The 25999-nt window shown below is 50.3% G+C and overlaps 2 protein-coding genes across 4 annotated transcripts in view; one reads left to right on the top strand and one right to left on the bottom strand.

The window, feature by feature from the left end:
• LOC144731612 (endoplasmic reticulum aminopeptidase 1-like) overlaps window positions 1-13274 on the top strand; it is a 38438-nt gene extending 25164 nt beyond the window's left edge. For all 3 annotated transcript variants that reach the window (XM_078612799.1, XM_078612800.1, XM_078612798.1), the window contains exons 14-19: window positions 424-574; window positions 3064-3248; window positions 3759-3926; window positions 4429-4572; window positions 5028-5109; window positions 5972-13274. In XM_078612799.1, the coding sequence (XP_078468925.1) occupies window positions 424-574; window positions 3064-3248; window positions 3759-3926; window positions 4429-4572; window positions 5028-5109; window positions 5972-6115 (874 nt within the window). In that variant the 3' untranslated portion in view covers window positions 6116-13274. The remainder of the gene's footprint in view (window positions 1-423; window positions 575-3063; window positions 3249-3758; window positions 3927-4428; window positions 4573-5027; window positions 5110-5971) is intronic.
• A 69-nt stretch (window positions 13275-13343) lies between these two features.
• Window positions 13344-25671, bottom strand: ARPIN (actin related protein 2/3 complex inhibitor). Its single transcript, XM_078612801.1, has 6 exons — window positions 25401-25671; window positions 18176-18251; window positions 17523-17655; window positions 16485-16691; window positions 14410-14576; window positions 13344-13733 (listed from the first exon to the last, which is right to left on the bottom strand). Exons 1-6 carry the CDS (start codon window positions 25490-25492, stop codon window positions 13728-13730), a joined length of 681 nt encoding a protein of 226 aa, XP_078468927.1. The 5' UTR covers window positions 25493-25671; the 3' UTR covers window positions 13344-13727.
• Window positions 25672-25999: the final 328 nt, after the last annotated feature.

The raw sequence follows: 25999 nt of genomic DNA, 5'->3' as shown, positions 1-25999 counted from the left end.
GGTATCCAGGCTTAGCTTCTGGGATCTGATGAGATCGGGAGCACCCAGGTGATTTGGTTCTCGGTTGTAAAGTATACGACCGAATCGATGAAAATATGAGTGTATAAAACTGTAAATTATAAAGCCTGATGTTCACTTTTAAAATTGCTAAGCGGTTAATAAAGCTCCATCGACAAGCATCAACTTTTTAAAGTTACTTTTTCTGACAAAAGGAGGTAGGTGGTGAAAGAGCATCTATTTAACAGTGTCAATAAAGATTCATAAATAGATTTTTTTTTGTTAGGCCACTTAAAGATCATAATATCGGCTGCTAAAACTTAAGTGTTCATGTTTGCTCATGTTGCATAATCTCTAAAGGGGAAATGACGCGAGTTCCTACCCCTCTCTCATTGGAGCTTTGTTCTTTGTCCCCCCGCGTTTCAGCGTTGGCCGAGTAGATGTCGAAGATGCCATGCCGCTACTGTCCTTCCTCCCCAACGAAACGAACGTCACTCCGTGGAAGGTGGCGCTGATGCACCTGGACCGAGTGCTGCTCATCCTCTCCTCCCACACCAATGACGTCCAGCTGCTGCAGGTTTGGAACTGGCCGCACCCAGGCCGCTGGGATCCACTGGGACTTGGCTGCGTTTACACCTCCGCTAGCCCCCCGTGTGTCACAAGTGTACGTGGGCACCAGTTGTCCACGTTGCCTTGGACCGGGCAGGTGTGTGGCTATGTGGGGGGGGCGCTGCGGCGCACCGTCTCGGTTTGTGTGCCACCCCGGCTACGTGTAACTGCGCGGCTGCCCAATAGCCAGCCGGTCCACATGGTTGAGGGCTGTCCCTTACGATGAATAGAAGTGGAATGAGAGAGCTGTCTGAACTGAATGAAGTAGCGATTGAGTGGCCCGGGGTGACTTTGGATACGGGCTTGTGGTAGCCAATGCAAGAAGAAGCAGCTGGGATCTCCTGAGAGGGGAGCAGGAGGACTCCCGAGGTCAGAGCTACTGAGCCACCGGGAGTTTAAGCCCGGATCTCTGCAGTGATGGATCCCCCCTTGACGCAGGGCACAACCAAAAAGACAGACGCGTCTCATCTTGTGGGTCAGAGGTCAGAGCGCTGAGCTTGCTCCGCTGTGAATCTTGCCTTTGAGTCCAGGATTCAGTCTGCTGTGATCAAACAGGATTCTTAAGTATAGTGAGGTGATGGTGTCTTCCCAGTCGCCGTTGAGTGTCTCATAAAAACATCCGTCACGTTACATTTGAGTTTCGTGCTTAATTAGACAAAATGCCAGCTTTGAGTATGATATCGGTTTGACTGTCACCCGGCCAACATTTACTTTCAGTGGTAGAGCCCTTGAGGTCAACTACTGTGTGGACCAGAGATCATTTAAAGGGATCTCAGAAGTAGCTCATCATATTCAACCTTCCCTATCATTCCCATACTTCGACCCTCGTGCAACTGCACTGGCTCCCTATCTACTACCGTTGCCTATTCAAATTCCTCACTCTGGTCTACAAATCCCTTCATGGCCTTGCCCCACCATATCAAGCCACTCTTGTATATTTATATGTCGCCTGCTCGCCCTCTACATTCCCAGTCTTTGCTGTCTCTCTCCTCCTCTTCTCGCCCAATCCACGCTTTTGCTCTTTTTCTCTTCCCGCCCCCCTTCACTGGAATAAACTTTCCGTCCACATTAAGCAGTCGCCTTCGCTCACTAGTTTCCGCTCCGCCCTCAAAACTCACTTATTGTTCACCCAGTTCACCCCACCGTTGCTGTTTCCTCTTCATATTCTCATCATATGGCTGGCACTCATTAACCCATTCATTCAATCCATTCTTCATCATTTACTGCCATCAATTTAACTTTTGCCGAATTCACACACCACAGATTAGCCCTGTTGCTCCCTGTCATCTATTTCATTCGCCTCATCTCCACCATTACATTCATATGTACCATAGTTAATTCTGTGTAAAGTGCCTTGGATAAGGCGCTAATTAGATTCCTTTAAGAGGATGTAGTGGAACGTGGAGAGTCGATCTGCTCTGCGACCCTTCCCAAGGGGATTCTTTGTCTCGTGACACCGGCAGCACAAGCGGAATACAATTTTGGGGAAAAGGCAATAAAAAAATGGAAAATAATATATCAAATGACAAGCTCCTAACCAGACCATTTCCCTCTGCAGACTCTTTATCTCTAGCGTTGACACTTTTTGTCGTGCTTCTGTATGTATATTGAACTTCTTTTGCACCATATGTAGCCAACCGTGCTAATCGGAGGTGTCTCTGTGAGTGAGACATTTGTTGCATAACGCTGTGTGGAAGCTACCTGGTCTGTCACTCCACACGAAGCTTCAGGTCTTCTCAGCCACAGTCATTCCCTCCCTTCTCTATTCTTTCCAAACGTGGACCCCTCTAATGGAACATCTGCGCCGGTTAGAAACATTCGGACTGGCCTGTCTACGTTCCATCCTGGGTTTAACCAGGCTGGATTGTGTGAGGAGCTCACAAATCGTGGAAAGATCTGGACACATTCCCATCGGTGAGCTCCTCCAAAAGGCAAGGCTGCATTGGCTAGGTCATATAGCCTGCATGCCCAGCCACCACATGTCTAAACAGCTTCTGTTTGGCGAGATAGAGGGGGCTAAACGGGTTGAAAAAGAGATGGACTGATGCGGTTTATGAGGATGTGGAGCTGAGTGGACTTGCCAAACACTGGTACCAGCGGTGTCAATATCGATGTTTAGGAGGCTCGTGAAGGACGCTATTGGACAGTTGGAGGCAGTCGCCCTCCAACAACAACGGAGGGCAAAGAAGAAAAGCTCACAACAACGAGCAGAGCGCCGGGCAGCTAAAATGTCGCAAGTTGGCAAAGTATGGGGCACAGCTGGTGCATCCGCCAGTCATCTCTGTCAGTCGATCCGTGGCACCTGGGTCTGTCCCGTAACCTGTCGGCGACCCTTTCACACTTCACATGGCCTCAAAGTGCATCTGGCCCGGCACAAGCGCCGTGGTGATGTCACCACCACTCAGTGGTGAATGTCGGCGGCTGCTGCTGCTGCTGCTGTTGTTGTGCGTGAGACAGAAGTACATCGTGAAGCTGGGAGAGGAGCTCCTGCCGCAGCTGCCCTGGAACGAGTCTCGCGAGGAGGCCACGGTGCCCCAGCGCTCTCTGGACGCCGCGCTTGTGTCGGTGCTGTGCACCTATGGCTCCGCAGAGTGCCTGAACAGGGCCAGGGCTGCGTACAAGCAGTGGAGTACCTCGGAGAGGTGAGGCCCCCCCCCCCCCCCCCCCCCGGGTTCCCTTCCCGTTCACCACAAACCTCGTCTTTTTGTCAAGCAAATAAAAGGGACGACATTTCTCAAGTCCTGTGCCGGCAAGACTCTGCACGTTAGCCGTGTCATTCCATGTGTACGATACATGAGTAGTATGATAGGTGAGGACTGGCTTTGAGGGCATTTTTTGTAGGCTCACAAATGACCCTTCCGGTCAATTGGTGGCAGCCAGCAACAAGAGGCGTAGAAGCGACATGCGGGGCAATGAGGAGAGCGTCGGGCGGCTAAAACATTGCAAGTTGGCGTACAGTGCTTGTGTTGCATCCGCCTGTCAGCCCTGTGTGTTTGACTCGAGCCGATTGCGTCACTTGCTTGAATCCTTGGCTACTCCCAGTGCAAGCATAGCGCACCTAGCCTGGCACATTTTGGCGACATCGTCTCAGCTTGGTAACAGATAGTTTTTTCCGCTGACGTTGACGGGAGTGGCGCTGTGTGCGCGTGCAGCCTGTCGGCGGACCTGATGGGCACGGTGCTGCGGGTGGCGGTGCGTGACGGAGACCAGCCCAAGTGGGACAGCGTGCAGGAGCACTACCACAGAGCCAAGTCCAGCACAGAGCAAGCCAAGTACCTGGAAGCACTGGCGAGCACCAGCGACGAGGACCAGCAGTGGAGGTGTGGCAGAGCCACGACCACGGACAGACAAATATTGCACAACCAACAGTCACCGAAATAAAGATTCCACAAGCACAGGCAAATTCACCCCCCATGGAAAGATGTGTCTCGCCTGGTATGCAGGAGATCGTGGGTTCGATCATGATTCTGACGCCTGTATATTTGGAGTCTCCCCGTGATTGCGTGGATTTTTCTTCGGGTCCTCCAGTTTTTCACTCCATATTTAGAAACGTGCATTTAGAGTATTTAGCTGCTATACATTTCCACGTGAAAAGCCACTTTGAGCTTCCATTTGTGGCCAGGTCGCTTCTGAAAAAGAGCTATGCAGCTCAGTGGGCCTTACCTGGTTAAACAAAGAAAAATAGTTTAAATATTTTTTAGTTTTAGTTCTGATGTATAGACTTTCGGGGGGACGTGCTGTGTGCGAGCAGCTACCAAGGCTGGTGTCGCCAGTACCAAGAGTTGCTGTGGATTTGTGGGGGATTGTCCTGCGCATCTACAGGCTGCTGGAGAATGCAACGGCCGGCGTTGAGGTCAGGAGCCAGGAGCTTCCGCGCATCGTGGGCGTGATGGCGCGCACCTCCTGGACTGGGCGTCTAATCACCTGGGACTTCCTGAGGAAGAGATGGGGCCTGCTCGTGGAGAAGTACGATGCCGTGATCCCCCCGATGCCACTATCACCACCTCTACCGCCGCCGCCACTATTGCCACCACAACCATCAGTGGCGTTGCCATTCCCACCGTAGCCTTGATGACCACCGCTGGGGGTCACCCCCCTTGACCACCAGCAGCTCCATTGCTGTCGCTCACTTTAGCCACCACTGGCCACTGCAGTTTACGAGCACCACCACTACTACCACCACCAGTACCGCACGTGGGACTAAACCAGAGCAGAAGCGACTCGCGGAGCAATCTTGGTAGCTCGGGGCGGTGTGGTCACATGATGTCGACGTTCGCCTCCCAACTGCAGCGTTAAGAGACTTGCGTCACGTCTTCGTTTCTTGCGGTTGGCAATGTCTACTGTGCAGTGTACGGCGCCGTAGTGTTTTTATTTTATATTCGCCGCGATAATAACCAGGGCGGGTCTGCTGGCTTGCGCAGGTTTTCCTTGGGCTCCTTCGCGCTCTCTAACATGGTGATGTCGGTGACCTCGGGATTCTCCAGCACGTACCACCTCGACCAGGTGGGCGCTCTGCACGCAGACGTGACTGGGATGTCGTGCGACAACGCAGCGGTCGAGACGGAAACACTTAACGTTGCCACCAAACGAGCCTCGTTACCGGTCCCCTCGGTGTGAGCGCATCCTTGAAAGTGCTTTGCAATGCGTGCATTGTGCCATTCACGTATCCTAGCAGTTCAAGGGGCGATGCAACTTCGCAACAAAGAGCACTTATCTTGTTGGTGCTGTACGTGTCTCGGCTGCGGGGTCGCCAGGTTTTGTAATGCGAGTCTGGAGCTTTGTTTTTGGGGGGAAAAATGCTTTAGAAGGACCGCCAGGTGCTCCATTTAGGTTTTATTGTCACTTGTTGGTGAGATGTCACAGTGATCTCACTGGAGAGCCAGATCAAGTGATGCATTTAAAGTTTTCACATGAACGAAGCTTTAGACTTAATTTCGGACAGCCTTGAACACACAGCTAACGTTTCTATCTTTAAAATAACATGTTTGGTGTTTATAAGGACTTCCTGCATATCCTGACGTTCTCGAACTTGTTCTGAAGATGCTTGACAATATTTTTTTAACTGAAACGTATTTAATCGGTAGTGAGAATTGTTTTTAACTCACCCGTGAACTTAAACGGTAATAACTTGAGCGTTAAACGCTTGTACACCACGTAACAATTTAATTTGGCTGCATCGCGTGATCCGATCGTTACGTGGCCTAAACCAAAAATGTTTACAAATCAATATAAGTCCTGAAATGTTTTTTGTTCTGCATCATCAATCAATGCAACTCGTACGGGTTATTATATTTGTGATCGTGCTGTCGTGATACGTCTGACCCAACAATTTGGCGACCGACACTAATCCTCGTGCCGGTCGCAGGTGGAGGAGTTTGTCGCGAGCCTGCGCGACGGCAGCGGAGACCTTCGCGTCTTCAAAGAGGCTCGCGACACGATCCGCGCCAACCGCCGCTGGCTGGCGACCAACCGGGTGGCGCTGCACAAGTGGCTTACGGAGCAATCTTGAAGCTCTCTTGGCGGTGGCCGCGGTACCTCGAGGTGTCCGACGATCGCCACCCAACCGACGTGCGGCGGCACCCACTTGACGTCGAATGGAGGCCGCAAAATGCTTTCCCCCCCCACCACACGGATGGGATAGTGTCTGACTAAGTGGCTACTTCCAACGCTGCCGCAACCACCACGACGATGCGACCCCGTTTGTGCCGCTCGGCAGCCACGACTACGTCCGTGGCCTCGCCCGTGGCCTGCGGTGCGACCCCACGCCCCTCGCTGTCCCTGCCTCCCTCTCGCTCGCTGCGCTTGCCCAATCGCACCGATGGCCGCTTGCCTGGCGCGTTTGCGGCGAGTCCAGCTAACCGCGAGAGAGGTCGTGATGAAGATGGGAATTTGCTAACAGTGACTCCTGCCACTCCCCTATAAACAAAGCCATGTTTGACCTTTACCTCCCAGCAGCTTGTTATTTCTGGGCTCCTGTACTGGCAGTCGATCGCACACCTTCTTTTTGTAAACTCGCAGAATCTAGAGCACCATGCTCTTCAACTTTGGCCCCCTCCTCCCCCCCCCACCCCGATTTAACTCGCTGCTTGTTCTACTTTTATTTATTTACCGCCCTTAGACTTGTGGGCCGGGAGGCCCTCGTGCGTTCTCGGCTCACTGCACCGCGCGACTCAGGAAGTGCACCTCGTTACAGGGGTCTTGCAAAGCGGGCACCGGCTTTGAATTTGATTTAACGTGTTTATTTTTTTTTGCTCCGGATATTAATTGGGTGTGGGGCAAGCTGCAATGCAAGTTGCTGCCCGGGAACTCTGCACTGATCGCTGGGCCGTCGTGAAAAATTATAACGCTCCTGAACTTTTAGAGACGCTAATAAAAAAAAAACTCCTTTTGAATGGGCAAGGCGCAGAGGTTTAGTGGTGTCGCGCTCGCTGGTATTCTGAGCGTTGGGTTTGACGCCGCCGAAATGAGCTGTGGAGATGTTCTCGAGTCAGCTCTGCTATTGTCCTCTGCACGTTTGGGCCAGAATTCGGCCAATTATGACGATCAAACACTCCGGGGTAAATTGCTCTCTGGGCCACGAGTTTGTGGCAGAGCTACGTTAGTAACCTTTCTCTCCTGCGAGAGAGTGCTCACGTCAACTCCGCGCGGGATGAAGTTGCAAAACAAAATGTGTGGCGCAGGGCATGCCACCTTGCGGAAGTTACGCGTGGCGTGCTCCTCGGTATGCGTAATGCTCTTCTGGTTTTAGAAGCCTCCATTGGCTTCCAGTGAACTATTAGGGCAGGGGAGGGCCTCGCCGCGGTACTCTGATGCGAATTTTAAGACATCTGTCAGTGTAGTACTAATAATGTACATTCGGTGCTGTGCGTCCAACGAGTGCTGAGCACACGCTGACAGTGTCGTAGCGATGTCAAGGTTGCACACGCGGTGCGCGTCAGGTGACGTGGTTTTGTGCGTTGGTTGGCCGCGGCGACCGTGGGAACGGCGCGGTTTTTGTCTCGGGTGGCCGTGGCGCGAGTCGAGTGGGAGCTCCGGACACTTGCAGGGCGGCACCTGCTTGACAGTGCGGGCGAGGGGGGGGCATGATCGAGATACATGGGAGAGAGAAAGAGAGAGAGGGAGTTGTCGGTGAGCACCGAGTTTCTGCCTCCTACCACCCAGGTGTCCCCCGAGCTTCCCTACGGATGTAGCCACAGACATTTGCTACACATGTCCGCATAAATGTCTGGCTCCATGTGTCCGATAACAGCAGGTTTGTTGTCCGCTGTTAGTGATGGCGTCCTATTGTATACTAGCCTGCACGTTTGCGTGGGGGGGTACAGCTTTAGTGCGGCGCAAGCGATGTGGATTTCGTTTAACTTCCGTTATAATCGACCTCTAAATCTAAAAGTTGCTTTGCGTTAATATTGTGCAAGGGATGTAATTTGTCGAGCGTTGCCACGAGCAGAATTCGCACTAAAGCACTGACGTGACTTGGCGGTCGACTACGTTGAGGAGGGTGGTGGGGTGTGACTTGATTAAGCGAATCAAGTCGTTTGCCTTCTCGGAGAAGATTTTAATGGCGAAATCCTTCACAGAAAGATGCGATGAGTTGTAAGGCGTGAATCGGGGAAATGGGAAAAAATGCCTCCCTTTGACACGTCCATTATTACAAACCCCGGTCCATTCGTGTGACACAGAAATCTCAGCTCGGAGGTGCAGTCGTTTCCCAATGGTACCTGCTGGACTACTTGCAAGCGGCCATGATTAATGAATTGCATGAGGAGTGAGCAATGTACAGTCGTAATTCCTCGTCCTGCGCAGTGGATGCGATCCCGAGGAGTGCCATGTCGAGCTAATGCGCGTTAGGCGAGGACTTACCGTGGCGCGAGGCGCCTGGCGATGACCGCCATCTTTTGAAAACGGCGGCCTGTTGACCGTTCCGAGGTGTTCTCCCGGAGAGTTCGGGGTCAGAGTGTTGGGAATGGCGGGGACGGTGTTCCGGAAGTGACCTCGGCAAGAGGACGGTTTTTTGTTTGTTTCATAAATGTTTTGTGTCCGACGTGACGTTTGAGAGAGAGAGCGTGACAAGGACGGACAACTTGTGAATTATACGATATATGTAGCTCTCGTATACAATAAACACGTCATATTCGGCAAGTATGCACAGGTTGTATAATACAGGAACTCCGCCCGTGGTTTAGCAAAGTGCAAAAAAATCCTTTATTTTATGACGCGCATATTTTAACAATGATGGTAATTGCTAATACTGTGCGCGCGATACATATTGGGCGTTGGTTGCTAAAGCAGTTGGGGTGGGGGGGGCACACAATGCACGCGATGCAGAAAGTGCACGCACGTGTATTGCCTTGGAAAGATTTGACATGGGTTTTCATCCAAATGTCGCCGTGTCTGTGGTTTTAGTTTTTTGGTTAAACTTGCAACCCCAAGGCTGGTGTCAAGGTTAACCCCTTATCCAGTTGGAAATGGCACGTGTCTTAAATTTTTTTTGCAAACGATTTCTAAGAAAGATAGAAACAACAACTTCCACACACCCCTTGCCTCCCCACCGACCCGCATGCGCCTGTTATTGGAAAGTGATGGCGGCGCTCCCGGGGTCAGCGGTTCCACGAAACGACGTCCGCACGCTCTCGAAGCGTTGGGATGTGGCCTTGTGCACTGGCAAGATTGGGTAAAAATGCTCCCACTATTTTTCAGTAAAACTTTTTTGTTGTTTACAGTACCGCCACCTGGTGGGTGGTGGGGGGTAGAAAAGGGAACTAAAAAATGAAAAGTTCTTAGCTGCAACAAAATAGAAATGACAACCAGAGCGGTACCATGAGTGTGGAAACGGTCGTCGTGTGGCCATGAAACCTTCGGGGGGAGGGGCGGGGGGGGGTCTATCAGGTCCCCGTTGGCGAGCGATGGTCTCGGCTCGTTTTAACGCCCGGTTCGCCGGGAGGAGCGTCCGAATGTTGAAGCCAGCCGGTCCTCGCTTTGGACATTTGAAGAACTCGGGCTTTCGTGTTCGCATGGAGCTGATGGACCTCCTGTGCCCCCCGTTGAACCCTCAATAGTATCTTTAGCGAGGATGGTCACTCGTATGACCTTGGGTTTCCAGTCCAAAAGAGAAACACCCCAATGAGTTAATTTCAATATCTGCAGGGGAGCTGCTTTAGTGATACAAACATAGGATCTATAATTTATCCTGAACGATTGGTTCTTTACAAAAAAAAACGCGTGTCAGTGTTGGGTGCACTCGCTTTTGTTTAATATTTATAAGAGTACAATCACTGAAGACGATACTAATGAAATTATGTTTGGCTTTCTACTTGTTTTAGGCGGCATTTTTTTTCCGCAACAAAAAAAACAGTACCTGTGTTGCTTCAGTAAGTTATTCCTCGACTGCTGAATGTTCAAACGATTAAGTAGTTGTGGGAAAAAAAGTACAAGGAATACTTTTGTGAACTGTGCAAATGTGACGAGCACGGGATCTGAAGCTTCTGATTGGCGGGCGCTGTCGGTAGTTATTGTCCCACAATGCATCACACGCATGGCCCTCACTCGCAATGGACATCGGTTGTTGTGGGGGTGTATCTGGGTTTTTTTGTCTCCATTGCGCCTGTGTTTTGAGATGTATGGGTTTAAAATGTAGCCACGCATGTTGTGTGTGTTTTCGCCTTTCGATTTTTTTGCTTTGTATGTTATACACGTGCTGCGGACGGGAATCGGGCAAGTTGATCGGTTGATGAACGAGCGTTGTACTTGCACCGGGTACAACTCAATATGAACAGGAATCGTGACTCATGGAAGATGTGCATCGTGCTTGGGAATCGTGCTCGGTTAAGAAGGCCGCTTCTTTAAACGAGCAGGCAGCGATGATCACTGAGGCTCCTTTGTGTGCCAGGAAGCAGTACAACTCTTGTTGTAGGTCTTTTGTAGCTCTACTTTCCAGCGGGCCACATGAAACAATTGCCGTGTGCCGATGGGTCATGTAACATCATATGGTAGGACACGTGACGTCACGACGTCATATTCTGTACGTGTGGCCACCGATCCATATCCCTCACGTCTCTCGGTATCTCATCCATTGGTGTTATCTCAATGTCATCTCACTATCTTATCTCTCTCAGTGGACCCTTCGCTCTGGCAGTCCACTACAAGAACCTTCACGGACCACGTGACCAGCTGGCTGCCAGTTTGAAATTCCGAGCTCCTTAAGACTTCGACGACTCAAGTTTGGGATTTTCAATTGGTCACATTTGCATATTTCTTGTGTGCGTGATAAACCGGCTCTGGACACCCGCTGAAGCAGGTTCGGCTCGCCGTGGGAACCCCACGCCCCACCGCTGTGTCAGAGCTGTCCCGCTGGTGGCCGCTGCAATGAGCCCATGGCCAGGCCGATTCCCGGGGGGGGGGGGGGGAATGTGTAGAGGCTTGAATCACGCTTAAACATTAGCTTCTAGGCATGTAACAATTTCATCCCTTTCACGATTTGTTGATTCATCATGAAGTGGAGGTCACAATTCATGAACTGACTTCAGTTTGTTCTGTTTCCTGTCTTGTGTGTAGCATCTGTCTCGTACGTTCTGTCTCATGTTATATTTCATTCCATGAGCCTGAAGGTAAAATTTGCATATAATTTGGCTACGTCGTTAATTGATGAGTACAATCGCAGTTCCAGGCGTCTATCACGAGTGTAAAATTTCATTTTAATTGACGAATCGTTACATGCCTAATAAAGAGAAGTCCTGGCTTATGGCCCCAAAAGCCAGGGAGCATGCCGGTCACACCTTTACAATATTGTGCGTTCCCCCCTTTCGCATGCGCTTCCTAACATGACAGATTCCGTGGTTAAGGATGGTTCTGCCTGCGGCTTCGCACGCCTCCTTTATTTGTCGCTGTGGTAGTGCGATTATCCCAGGGTGGAGAAGGAGCCTTGGCCGATGTCCCTGTGTGGGAGTCCTTGCACTCTGCACACGCACGAACTGTGTAGATAAAAACACTGCTTTACCTAAAAACATATTTGTGCAGCCAATCGCAATTAGATTTCGAGACTCGCAGGGTACGGAAATGGGTGTATTAACTGGTCCGCCATAATCATGTACGGATAAAATGATGGTTGGGGTGAGGTCTTGGGATTTAGTTTGGGCCACTGATTGGCTGCAAGCGGTATTTTTCAGAACACCAGTTATTTCTCACTACGGCTGGCCCGCAAAAGTCAGGCTGAGAGTACAGAATACTCCCCCTGTCCCCAGCCAGGTATGCGTCTCGAGCTTCGCAATCCTGGTCCACAGAGCCAGTGGGCTTCTTGTCCTTATATTCTGTGTTTTCGTTCCTGCATTTACAAAATGAGTATTATAAAAGTGGAAGAGGCAATACAATATAATTTTTTGCGGTACTTAGGGATTTAAAGTTTATTTTGTGACTAATTATTGTAATATGGCTTCAGGATTTTTTGCTTAGGTTTTTTTTGGTGTCATTTTGGTTATAGCTTTAAGTTGTTTTTGGCATTGTGATTTGTTGGCCATAAATTGTCAGTGGCATTCTGGGTAACGGAGTGCATCGTGGGAAAAATGAACACTTGCGTCGTCTTCTGTGAAGTGGGATGGCTGTGGAGTTGGTGATTGTGGATTTTGTAGTCAGGCCCTGGAGAGAGTTTCTACCAGAGGCTAATTCAACCCAACTGCTGTCTTCGCTGTACAGGGGGATCCATTTATAGATACCACACTAAAATAACGGAGGCAATGACAGAGAACATATAATTTCAAAGACTCTACAAGTTTCCCCACCATCCTCAATCCTTAAACACCCCTCTAACATATGGAGCCATCGCTTCCACGTCGCCCGTTGAGAAGGGCTTCCTGTAGCCGAATGAATACAGAATAAGGTCGCAATCATTAACCACAAATTAACCACAATACGTCGCCGATTTCGTCAAGGAGCATAAATCATCACGCAAACTCCGGTCATCCTCGCAGTGGTGGCTTTTGGCTCGCCATCGAACAAAGACGGTCACTGCATCGTGCCGTTTCAGATGCACTTCTGCGGCCGTCTGGAACGCTCTTCCTTCGGATATTAGGAAGCCACTGGAGCTATGCACTTTTAAATCATCTAGATTGACAAACTCGTTTCTTCAGAACCGCTTTTTGTGTTTCCTTTGTTGTCCTTCACCCGCACCTCCGATTAGCACAGTTGGATGTCTACCGTGCGAAATAAGTTCCTCAAGCAGCAGGGTCACGAGAAATCAATGGTATCTATAAATGGATCCCCCTGTCCTGTGGTCCACTTTCACAATGCATTCACATTGCTCGGTAGCAGCCGGGCGTGGTGAATCACCCCGTCTCGTTTGGAGTCTTGTCGGCGGTCGCGCACGCAACGCTCCCTCACCACGCGTGTTGCTTCGTGTGCCATGCACTGGAGTTGCGTTTTTCTTCACCGTTTTTTGTCCACCTGCGGGGCGCCCCGTTCATGAAGACTTCAGCGGTTCGTTTGCTTCGCACCTCCCAACTTGTGCTCCATCTCACCGCAGCACGTCCGCATTTTTAACAGATCCCCCCCCCCCCCCCCCCCCAAACAAACGAGTAGAACGCTACTCGGCATCATCCTGCAAGGAACCAAAGTGTTTGTAGACTCCACAATGCAAAGGTCATTAGAATACAATTGCAATAAAGCCTTTACAAACTTGATCTCGGGTGTCGAGGTATTTTATTCCACACGAAGATATCCGCAAGAGATTTGTGAGCACAAAACAATGGTTTGGAATGGTTGATATTTTTATTTATCGCAACAAAATGCAACTGTCAATATTAATTTTGACAAAGTAGCTTAAAAAAAACGCGCGTGCATAGTTTACATGTTGAGATTAGAGCAGGGAGGGTCGGGAGATGGTGATTTGAACCCAGTGCGCATGCCCTGGTGTCGGCGAGAATGTGACGGTTCCTATAATGTGGACAAACATTCCCTGATGCTGTGGTTGCCGCCAGATGCCACAAAAGCCACCGTCTTCCAGGAGGCCACCTTGAATCCCCGGCAGCATGGTGAGCCGGGAAGATTCGTGGAAGAGGAGACACTTGTAAACTTCTGATGGAGAAGAGTAATGTGGCGTTCACTTCCATCTCCTTTGAGTAGCGACGGCGAGGTCAGTCCTGGAACGCGCACACACGACGAGAGATTTAGTTTTGGTGGTGGTTGCACGCATTCTCTGATGTTCTGGTTTCTTTCCACGTGGGAAATACGATTCAAAGAGGAATTGGCCCAACATCCCAATGCGGGATCCTCCTGATAGAGATGTCTGGACTTGGTGCGTCATTCCTGAATTTGACATGAAACCGGCGACTTGGGTCCGATTCCTGCCCTTTCGGCTCACGCGGCGAATGATGCCAAACCACTTCTCCATCCCCACCCTGCCTTCACCAACTTGCCCTGAACCTGCACCTGCCATTAGCACGGTCAGTAACGTCTGGTGCAAAATAAGGTCATGGTCAAACAAGCCCCGGGATGGAAACATCATGGGGAGGCCTTAATCCAGCAGTGTAGTGACAATGGGCTGTATATTTTTATTATTATAAATCTCAATCGGAATTGACTACCCATCACCGTGAATGTCGTCAATCCTCGGGGTTTGTTGAGTGGGCCTGTACCCCTCGGCGTAGGAAGCCCAACACGGCCCCGCAGATTGTCTCCGGGGACCAACGGTGGGAAAACAGAGCGCCGTCCATCGCTCCGTCTCCGATTCGTGTGGCTGGCTCCGTATGGTGCGAGAGGAGTTCAACGTACGCGTCTCCTCCCCACGCCGCCGTTCCAGAGACGCGCGCCGCTCACCCACTCGTCGTCAGCCGCCCCCTCCCCATCTCCGCCGGCGCCGGGCGGCGGAGCGTCCAGGCCGGACTTGACGCCCAGGATCTTGTCGGTCCACGAGGCGCCCGCCGCCGCGTCACCCGCAAAGTTGCAGCGCGTCACCGTCCCCGCGTCGACGCGCGCCAGCGAGACTGCGCAGGCGGCAAGCCGGGGGGGGGGGGGGGGGAGAACGGGGTGAGGGTCGTGTGGGCGACGAGGCGAGATGAACCGACATCGTACGCGAGTTTACGCGCCGTGGGTTTCTAACGAACTGTTGAGGATATTGGCTTTTGAAAGCTCTCCAAACGATGTCACCCCATCAGCCCCTGGGCTGTTGGTGCTGCGCTGGCTACACCCCGCGGGTCGTCATCAGCGCCGGGTCCCGGTTGCTTTATCCCAAGCTGTGCCGTGGTGTTGCTCTCTCTCTCTTTGTTCTCTCTCTCCCATGTTTCTGTGCCCTGATCACCCGCCCCTCTCACAAGGCACATTCACAGTTAGTGACGCTCCGATTTCAACCAAACTTTGTACATTAAACTGCGCCGTGGTGGTCGAACAGCATCGGTAATATTTTTATGATGACCATCACTGCCTTTGAGATGTTAACTTCCTCGCCTCTTATGCAAGAGGACATGGGTTCAATCTTGACACCTGAAAATTTGAAGTTTTCATGTTCTCCCTGTGGTTGCGTGGATTTTTTTCTCCAAGTCCTCTGGGTCTTTGGTTTTTCCCTCCACATTTAAAAGCATGCGTTTAGAGTATTTGGCTGCTATAAATGTCCACGTATTGAGCCAATTCGTTATCATTTGTAGCCAAGGTGCTTCTGAAAAAGAGCTACACAACTCAGTGGGCCTTACCTGGTCAAATAAACAATAGTACTTTTCTATTTCAGTCTTGTTTTAGCTGCTGCTGTTCTATTTACAATGGCCATCAACCCTCTCGCCAGGTACTCTTTTTAACGGGTTAATATCTTGCTCGAGTCCCTCACAAGAAGATCTCGTTTCAAGAATGTCATCAAGCGTGCGTGGTTGGTTGGGAGAGGGATACAATACAGCCTCGAAATGGACGTCTCCTTCAAACAAAACTGTTGGAAAGTTGTGGAGGACAGTGGATTTGGTGCGGTCTCATTCATCTCATCTTCACGTCATTTATCTCGCGCCTTAATCAAGGCGCTTTACAGAGAATAAAGAACGGTACAAGGGGTGAATGTGACGGTGGGGACCAGGTGAATACAAGAGATGAGAGGAAACAACGGGGGTGAATCTGACATCGCGTGAATTCGGTGAAAGTGAAATTGATGACGGTAAATGATGAATGGGGTGAATGAGTGATGGCCATGTAATGAGAATATGAAGAGGGGACAGCAACGGTGGTGGTTATGAGGGGGGATTAAGGGGGGTCGTGGGGTGAGCTAGGGAACAATAAGTAAATGTTTAGTGCGGAGCGGAAACGAGTCAACCAAGGTGACCGCTTAATGTGCAGGGGAAGTTTGTTCCAGTGAAGGGGGGCGAGAAGAGAGAGAGAGCGACAGCGTGGATTGAGTGCAAGGAGGAAGAATAGAGAGATACGGCAAAGACTGAGAACGTAGAGGGTGAGGAGACGACACAGAAAGATACAAGACGCCCTGCCCACTGTGAGCCGCGACTGTATTCCTCTCGCTTTCATGTTGCAGTCATTTCCACGATCGTCACCTCATGAATACGAATTTGAATAAATCATCACGTGGGCCGTGAAGGCCACGTGCGATGTCACCGATCCCCTCCTATCACCGTGCACTGTTGATGTGCACGTCTTGGTTGACATTGGAGCGTCACTCTCCGTGAATGTTTCTTGCCAGCCTTCCGCCCCCGCTGTGGTCCCTCTCATTTATAGAGTGGCCTCAGCTGGAGTTGCATTTCGACGCGACGTAAATTGCAACCGTCGTCAACGCGGACTGCGGAACTGACCGAGCGCCACGTGCACACTGCACCCGGGCAGGCTCATCCCCGCTGGGTTCCACGTGGGCCACTCACGCCACAGCGCACTACACGCCAGGCCAGACCAAGACGGAACCGCTCACGCACACACGAATGGCGAGTCCCCGCGTGTCTTGATGCGGATCCGGTCTCCCAGCTCCAGCTCTGTTTTTTCCATGTCGTCCTCGGCCACCCAGAAGGGCAGGGTCCCCTGGGGGCCGTGCCGTCCCACCACAGAGTCCAGCTTCGCCTGGGCCACCGTGCGCCGCAGCTCGCTCTCCGACAGGCGGTCCGTCTCTCCCTTGGCCTCGCACTCTGCACGGTTGGGGCGACGGTAGGAATAAGGGTACGTCATGCCGGCCTTCATAGGCGCTCGCAAACAGCGCTTGCCCCGACAGCCTGTACAAGGCCACATGGGGGGGCACAGCGGTTGACGAAAGTCTGTAACGAGCGCTGCAGTGACTTCACTGCCACTTCGTGGCGAATGGTGGCTCCTGTTGTGTGTGTACGTGTGTGGGGAGCAGGAGCGGAACGGTTCGGGCGTTGCGCTACCAACCCGGCAACCCGAGCTCGATTCCCGCTCATGGCCAACACCGGTGACGATTCTCTGAACCGGTTTTGGGCCTATCCTAGGTCGACTCAAATGAGTACCTGGTGCGGTGTGTAAACATCAACACTGGGGAGACAAAGGCGGCCGGGCGTGGTGCTGGCCACCCACGTAATGTGCCGTGCCAGCTTTCATAGGTGCTCGCTAACAGCACTTGCCCCTACAGTCTGTTAAGGCTGCATGGGGGATCTTTGTCTTTGTGTGTGTGCGCGAGCGCTTGTGCAGCGGTTCACACACTGTGCTACGCACCCGACGACCCAAGTTCGATTCCCCGCTCACGACCAACACCAGTGACGATTACAGAATTTGAACGGGGCCTGGGCCTTCCCTAGATCGACTCAGCCTCAAATCAGCACCTGGCACAGTGTGTAAAACATCAGCACTGGGGAGACGAAGGCGGTCGGGCGCGGTGCCGGTCACCTACCACCTCGTGCGCCGTGCCTGCACTCACAGGCGCTACTCGCGACTAACAGCGCTTGCCCCAACAGTCTGTTAAAGGCTACACGGGGGATCTTTGTCTTTGTTGTGCTCGTCCGCACTGTAGGAGGAGAAGAGGTGCCCCGTGCTGACGAGCCGAGTCTCGCTGAAGTTGGGCTCCAGCTCGCGGCCGCCGGCGTCCCAGCGCCGCCGGTGGGCTCGCTCCGGACGCACGTGCAGCACCGAGTAGCGATGCTGCACAGCGGAGACAACAGACACAGGGAGCCCGTGTAGCCTCCAACAGGGTGCTGGGGCAAGTGCTGTTCGTAGCAAGTAACAGTACCTATGGAGGCGAAGCACGGCGCACGAGGGGGTGGGTGGCCAAAACTACGCCCCAGCCGGAGACTCGCACACACACGCAGGCCTTAGTTTAAACCACTCCAGTTTTGCCACGTTTAACCACGGGCATGCTTTCTCTGCTGCTGGATTAAGGCCTCCTCTCCATAATGATGCTGTTTATCTCCAGTTCTGTGGAGCCAAACTCTAACTCAACCAGGGCTTCATTTCAGTGTCCGGGACAGACCCAGCTGATGAATGATGAATGCGCCGACAACTGGTTAAATTATAATCATGTCATTTAGCATTTTTTTCATACTTTCTAAATTTAGTCTTGCTCCTCAATGAAACGCTATTTGGTAGAGGACTATTCTCATTATTGTAACCTGGCGATCATCGCAATTGCACCACTGGTCATCACCAGCGAACCGCGACGCACCTTGGCTCCAGCAGAATCCAGCATCACGTGACGGGAAATCTCTCCAAGGGTTCCCTCCAGCAGTACCCCGCTCCCCCTGAAAGCAACAGACAGACGGATGGAACAATGAGGCACACTCAGAGGGATGGATGGACGAAGTGACAGACGGGTGGACAGGACAGGCTGATGGGCAGAGACAGACAGTGGACCCATAGCCACGCTTTCCCTGGCCAAAACGACACCCACAGCGTGGTAACACGTGTCGTGAGGGGTACCGCAAAATCCGACACCGTGTCCGGCCAATACTCGCTGAGCTGCATTGGCTTCCAGTTGCCGAACGAATACATCGTAAGGTCACGCTTAATACACACAAAGTGCTTGCTACAAATTAACCACAATACCTTGCTGATCTCTTCAAGGAGCATCAACCATCACTCGCACTCCGGTCGTCCTCACGGCGGCGGGTTTTCGCTGGCCATCGAACAAGGATGGTCACCGCATCGCGCGCTTTCAGATGCGCTTCTGCAACCGTCTGGAACACTCTTCCTTCTGCTATTCGGAAGCCACTCGGAGCTATGCACTTTTAAATCTAAATTGAAACTTCTTTTCTTATAACTGCTTTTTGTCTTTAGTCTCTTGTCCGATAAGCACGGCTGGCTACGTACGGCGCGAAGGAAGTTCAGCATACATGCGTGCGAGCTCAGTGATGGCACAATCTTCCCATTTGCCTACCAAGTGCTCGGTCACGGGCATGCGTGCCACCACCCTCGGCCGGAATCTATAGAACCAAGTAAACGTTACCATGCAATCCGACCGCAGCACGGGGGAAGACAGGGAGTGTTGTTCCAGGTCTGGAGGCATGCATCCGTGGGCCCTGTTGCCCAGTTCTTGGCCTCAAGAACACCTCAGGTCTCAATGCTTGGCCTCAGGGGTGTGGCCTGCCTGAGGACTTCCAAGTTTCGTTTCAGTCGGTGAGAATTCGAGAGATCATTCACGGGAGTGACTTAGGTCACCGGTATTACGAGAGCAATAGCGTGGACATAAGCGCAGCAACACGAGGAAGCGGATATCAACAACTGACATCAGCCAAGAGGATCCGGCCTTGACTGGCCTTCACACAGGCCTCGATATGAAAGGTTCCAAGGCACTGGTTTCGTGGACCCTGGCTTTGAATCAGAGGCTGTATGCACGCTGTCAGATTTCACAGGGATAGGTGAGACGTTTCATATAACACTGGCCTACAATTTTTTAGACGTCGTCTGCTTCAGAGATTAAATGTGCTGTTTATTATGGAGTTTTACGTGCTGAATTCAAATATGACAATTAAAACAACTGATTGGCTACTGTTCCCAAGAGATTAAAGTTTTTACATTTGACGTCGATGTATATTGTGTAGGTAGTAGAGTTTTACTCATAAATTGTAAACCTAGGCCTTTTTATGTGTTTATGGTTGCTTTACATGGTAACATGTCACCTGGCCTGTTCATGTAACACAAATCAGCAAAAGGGTTATATAGATAAAATGTATCATGAAACAAAAGGCAAACAACTATTATGTATTTATAAGTACATGGTTTAGTCCTTATTCAGTGTCTACTCTGCATTTCTTGGCTTGTCTCTTGTATTCATTAAATGGAGCATCTCGTATCACTGTCCAGCAAAAGTCTGAAAGCATTGATGGGCTCCATTGGCCCTGATGGCGTTTCTCCGTTGTCACAATGTCCTGGTGACATCGCTCGCCATGCTCGTCGCTCACTGCTCCGCAGTTCGGTGGGAAAAAAAATCTAGATGAGAGAGAAAAACATTTTTCTTTAGTGATATGTTGCAACCAAGGCTTTGGTATGCCTTGAGGAGGTTTTCCACCAATTCCCTGTAGTTGTCTGCCTTGTTGTTTCCGAGAAAATTTGTTGCCACTAATTGAAAGGCTTTCCATGCCGTCGTTTCCTCGCCACGCAGTGCACTGTGAAATGCATCATCTCGAAGAAGTTCACGAATCTGAGGACCGACAAAGACACCTTCCTTTATATTTGCTTCACTTAACCTTGGACATTTTCCACGGTGGTACTTGAAAGCTGCTTGTGTTTTGTCCATGGCTTTGACAAAGTTCTTCATCAGACCCAGCTTCATGTGTAAGGGTGGTAATAAAATCCTCCTTGATTCAATAAGTGGTGGATGCTAAACACTTTTCCTCCCAGGCTCCAATGACTGTCAGAGTGGCAAATCTGTCTTGATGTAGCGGGAATCTCTCGCACGACTTTCCCATTCGCAGAGAAAACAGCAGTACTTTGTGTATCCAGTCTGCAGACCAAGCAAGAGAGCAACAACCTTCAAATCACCACAAAGCTGCCACTGATGTTGGTAATAGTTTATGCACCTCAAAATTTGTTTCATGTTGTCATAGGTTTCCTTCATATGGACTGCATGACCAACTGGAATTGATGGCAAAACATTTCCATTATGCAGCAAAACAGCGTTAAGACTCATCTTCGATGAATCAATAAACAGTCTCCACTCATCTGGATCATGAACGATGTTGAGGGCTGCCATCACACCATTTATGTTGTTGCAGGCTACAAGATCACCTTCCATGAAGAAGAATGAGACAAGATCCTTTTGACGGTCATGGAACATGGAAACCCTAACATCACCTGCCAGGAGATTCCACTGCTGCAGTCTGGAGCCCAACAGCTCTGCCTTGCTCTTGGGTAGTTCCAAATCCCAGACAAGGTCCTTCAGTTCACCTTGTGTTATGAGGTGTGGTTCAGAGGAGGAGGATGGGAGAAAATCTGGGTTATTTGACCTTGATGGTTTAGGACCAGAAGTTTCATCCTCTTTCTCGTCTGACTCAAGTGAGGATTATTCTGGTGCATCACGAACCGGCAGTCCTTCTCCGTGGGGTACTGGGTGTATAGCTGATGGAATGTTTGGATAATGCACAGTCCACTTTTTCTTGATATGATCTGTTGGCTCTCTCCAAATCATTGGCACTTCAAAAAGCATAGATTACCTTTTCCTGTTCAACCACTAGTGAAGATTTGTTGCACAAGTGTTGCAGCATATCTGTGGGGCCCACATCTTATCCTGATCTCAAATTTTGCAGCCAAAATAATGGTGATAGGCTTTCTTAACCATAGTGGTTATACTGCGCTTTTGTGATGCAAAAGTCACTTCACCACCAACATAGCAGACGCTATCTGCTTTGTTCACACAAATACGAGGCATCTCTGCTCACTTTGGCTAAACAGAAATGTGTCCCTTTGCAAAATCAAACACTGACAAATAAGAGAGCACGACACTGCATGATTTCTAGAGCTGATATAGGGCAATTTGTTCAGCAGAGGGATGTAAGCCTAGTTATGATTGCATCATCCTTGACTTATAGGAATAACACGATGCAATTCATATCGTGTATGAGCAATACCAGGTTCAGATTGCGTCATTCATTGTTTTGCTCAAAAATCAAGTACTGTCCAAAACTAGTCATAGATTTATTCATAGATCCAGTCAAAGATGTATTTTAGTAATTTCTGGTTTAAATTGAGATGCCTTCTCTGTATAACTCACTTATCCTCCGCCATTCCCAAGTCAAGAGTCGTATATACTGACCCAGTAGCATAGTCTTAAAAATAATAATAGACGGTCCCACCTGATGACGGAGACTTGTGATGCCTCCGAAACGTCGTGATTTATTATTTTATTTATATTATTATTTCTATTATTTTTATTATTTATTTTTGCCCACGTGACTTTACCGACAAAACCTAAGAGTATGAATCCTTGCAGTCACGAAAGCTTCAAATCTAGAATCAGTAGCATAGCCTGAAAACTAGAGCCAATCAACAATTGTAAGTATAATTTTCATTCTCAGTGACCCAGAATTAGTAAAGTTGGACTACATTCATTTCGAAATCATTTTGGCTGTACACCTGTGTCATCGGACTGGATTGCGTCTCAGCTGTTGAGTCCATAGTTCTGGGTTTAGAAGGAAGTCAAATATCACTGGGCTGGGTTTGCGAGCATGCAGACTTTACAATTCTGGATGACGCCTGCTAATGTGCACTCTTTTGAGTCCTTAGCACTGGACTTAACAAACAGACAGCACCGCATTAATATGTAATCACTAACCACACAACACCGTTGGGCGAGTTTGCCTAACATTGGCCCCCGTATTCAATAATGCTTGGCTAGCATCATCTTCATGTACAGTGTCAATCCACTGCTGGATGAGGGCCTCGTACACCGTGGGGGTAGTTTGACCATACTTCACCACGTGGGTCAGTTCGTGTGCAGGTGGGTCGAATACAATACAAGAGATTTCGCTGCACCACCCGCTGCTGCCCACCACGTGACCCCATTTTCCGCCGATAAACGTTGCTAGTGGTGGTCACCAATTCAGAGGAATCCTATGAGCTATAAAGCTCTTTTTAACCGATGTCCAGTAGGGCGGGTGAGAACGTGACAACAACAAAGAGGACACAAACACGACAGGAAAGGCCAACAAATTGCCCAAACACAAACAAATGAAACTAAACCACCCCCATCCTACCAGGCAAAGCCCACTGGGGCATTAACTTGTTTTTCAGAAGCCACCTGGCCACAAATGATAGCTGAACAAAGTGAACAATCATGTGTAAATTTAAAGCAGCCAAATAATAATCGTGATGTTTCTAAACGTGGAGGGAAAAACCGGAGGACCCGGAGAAAAAAAATCCACGGAACCACGGGGTGAGAGAGACACGCAAACTCCAAATATACAGCAGCAGCAGCAGGCGTCAGGGTGGGGATCGAACCCCCGCCCTCCTGCACACCTGGCGAGGTAGTTGACGTCACAACCACCGTGGCGCCCCTCAAATCAAGTCTACCTGTTCACATTGCACCAATCACCAAGCGCTCACCAGGCTGCGCTTGGCAGCGACGGCTTTCCGCGTGGTTTGGTGATGGGCAGAGCGTGTGGGTATGGTTTACAAAATGAAGTTTCACCTAGACACATTGTGGCTGAACTTGTGGAGAGCGAGATTCCGCACAATTCGGGGGGCTGAGTTGGATCCCATCGCACTGGGAGGGAGGGAATCCGTTCCTCGCGGAGATGGAGCGATACAATCGGCCACTGGAGAAAATGACGAGATGCCAATCTCGGCAGCGATGCACATTCACAATTAACAACAAAAGAAACGCGACACGTTCGTCAATAACGCCGACGTTTCAGACAATAGCCCTGCTTCATGGCATATACATGAGCTAGGCCAGGGGTCGGCAACCTGCGGCTCCGGAGCCGCATGCGGCTCTTTTGAACCTTGACCGCGGCTCCGGGGCGGATGCTAGCGAGGGGAGGAGGCGCACTGTGACACCTGCTCTGGCGTTGCCGCTGCTGACAGGTCGCCGCTCAGCTCCACACTGCCCGCCCGGTGACAGGCAATAACGTTGCCGTTGCTTTGTCACATGTTTGGAAGAAGTAAAAACCTTCCTGGGCAGCAAAGAGCTCACCTTTGCTGAGCTGGAACAGCCAGAGTGGCTGGAAAAATTACATTTTATGGTAGACATGACAGCACATCTAAACACGCTAAATACAACCCTTCAGGGGAAAGGAGGCACAGCCCTGCACATGCTGGAGGAGGTTTTGGCATTCGAGCGCAAGTTGACAGTGTTTGTCAAAGATTTACAGAGAGGTACACTGTCTCACTTTCCCTCTTTGAGAGAGTTCAAACAAAGTCATGATACGATAAATTTGGAATATTTCAAGTCTGCAATCACCACAATGCAAAGTTCGTTTGGGAAACGATTCTGTGAGTTCAGAGAGGAAAAAACGACATTATCCTTCCCTGTCACTCCCCTGGCGATCGATCCATCCCTATTGAATATGACTGCATTTGCAGGTGTAAGTCAACCTGATCTTGAGATGGAACTGGCCGACAAAGATATATGGGTGTCCAAGTTCAAATGCTTGACCGCTACTCTTGAGGATGTTGCCCGTCAGAAGGCCATTCTGGCTCAGAATCATAAATGGAGTGATATTGAAAACCTTCCCAAACAGGACAAACTTGTATTCGAAACATGGAATGCCATCCCCAACACTTATATAAACATGAAAAAGTATGCATTTGGAGTCCTGTCGATCTTCGGCTCCACATATGTATGTGAGCAGGTCTTCTCCAACATGAACTATATTAAAACAAACATCGATCACGCCTCACAGATGACAGCTTGCAAGCCTGTGTGAAAATGAAGGTGACGTCTTACAGTCCTGATGTGCAGACACTGTGCACTGAGGTTCAGGAGCAAAAATCCCATTAACCAGGTAATTTAGCTATTAATTTGCAAAAATATATTTTACATTGTTAAGTGAAAAAGTAATTTTTTTATTCAGATTGACAGCTGACTGCACGATCCTGTATATAGCAATAAGGTAAGAAACAATATATGCAGTGTTATATTTGTTTTAATAGTTGCAATGGTTTTGCGGCTCCCAGTTTATTTTTTCCTTCGGAAACGGGTCCAAGTGGCTCTTTATGTCTTAAAGGTTGCAGACCCCTGAGCTAGGCGGATAGTTTAATAATAATAAAATGTTTAATCCACATCCAAGTCTCACACACGCACACACAGCTACCGGATTATAAGACGCAAACCCAAACTTTCGCTCTACAATACCGAACAGGATCAAAGTGCGTCTTATATTCCGGAGAATCCGGTCATGTTGGGGGGGGGGGGGGGGTGATTACATCATCGCTCGCAAGGCTGATGATGCCCGGCAGTACGTCCAACGCTGAGACGGAGCGATGGATTCAGCTCGTGCACGTGCCAGGCGGGATTGGTGTTGAATGGTGAGCGCTCTGCGGCGCGGCACCCGGCGACCCGAGTTCGATTCCCGCTCACGGCCGAACACCAGTGACGGATATCTGAACGGGTCCCGAGTACCCAGTGCGGTGTGTTAACAGCACTGGGAAGACAAAGGTGGCCGGGCGTCGTTGTGGGCACGCCCCCCCCCCCCCTCGTGTGCCATGCCGGCCTTCATAGGTGCTCGCTCACAGCACTTGCCCCGACAGTCTGTTACAGGCTACACGGGGGATCTTTGTCTTGTTAACAAAGCACGATTCGAGGTAGGCGACGGTCGCGGCGTAAGGGGGGAGGGGTAAGGGGTGGGGGAGACCTTCATCCAGCAGTGGATATATCGCGCTCAAGGGGATGATGAACGTACAGCAATGGGTGGTTCACAATAGCCACCGCCCCCACCGACCACCGCACCACTCACTGCTCAAACGCGCTTGGCTCCCAGGGTCTGGGCCACGTTTCGCTGTGCACGGGCCTCGCTTCCAGCTTCTTGTTGTCGTAAATGCGACTCATTGTGCTGATCGCGATTCGATTCGCTTCCAGAGAGTGAATCAATTAAGTCACTCGGCACCGCCTCGCCAGCATTGGCGGCTTGGGAGTCTGTGTGAAGGTTCGACAACTTGTTAAAGGATGATGAAAGTGAAGGTTCACTACGGCAGTTTCTCCTGCAAGCGCTGTGTGTGTCTTCCGCGTGTGTGACGTGCGCAGCCGCGGGTTAAACCCCCCACGCCCATTCACATGTGCCAGAGGGCCACGCCATGTGGCTGGCATTCGCGTTAACTGAGTTAGCAAATCGCAAGATTGTTATCATGAAAGTATCCTAAACTCGAAAAACTTTTTTTTATTGTTCCAGGTAAGGCCCACTGAGCTCTGTAGCTCTTTTTAAAAGTGGCCGGGCCACAAATGACAGCTCAACGAAGTGGCTCATCACGGGGAAATGTATAGCAGCCAAATACTCAAAACGCGTGTCTTTGATTATAAACGCGGAGGGGAAAACCGGAGGACCCGGAGAAAAATCCA

The sequence above is a fragment of the Lampetra planeri genome, chromosome 39 (genome assembly GCF_965212315.1).
Source record: "Lampetra planeri chromosome 39, kcLamPlan1.2.h2, whole genome shotgun sequence".
NCBI lineage: Eukaryota > Metazoa > Chordata > Hyperoartia > Petromyzontiformes > Petromyzontidae > Lampetra > Lampetra planeri.
Note: the sequence above shows the minus strand (reverse complement) of the source record. Positions and strands in the feature narration are given on the sequence as shown.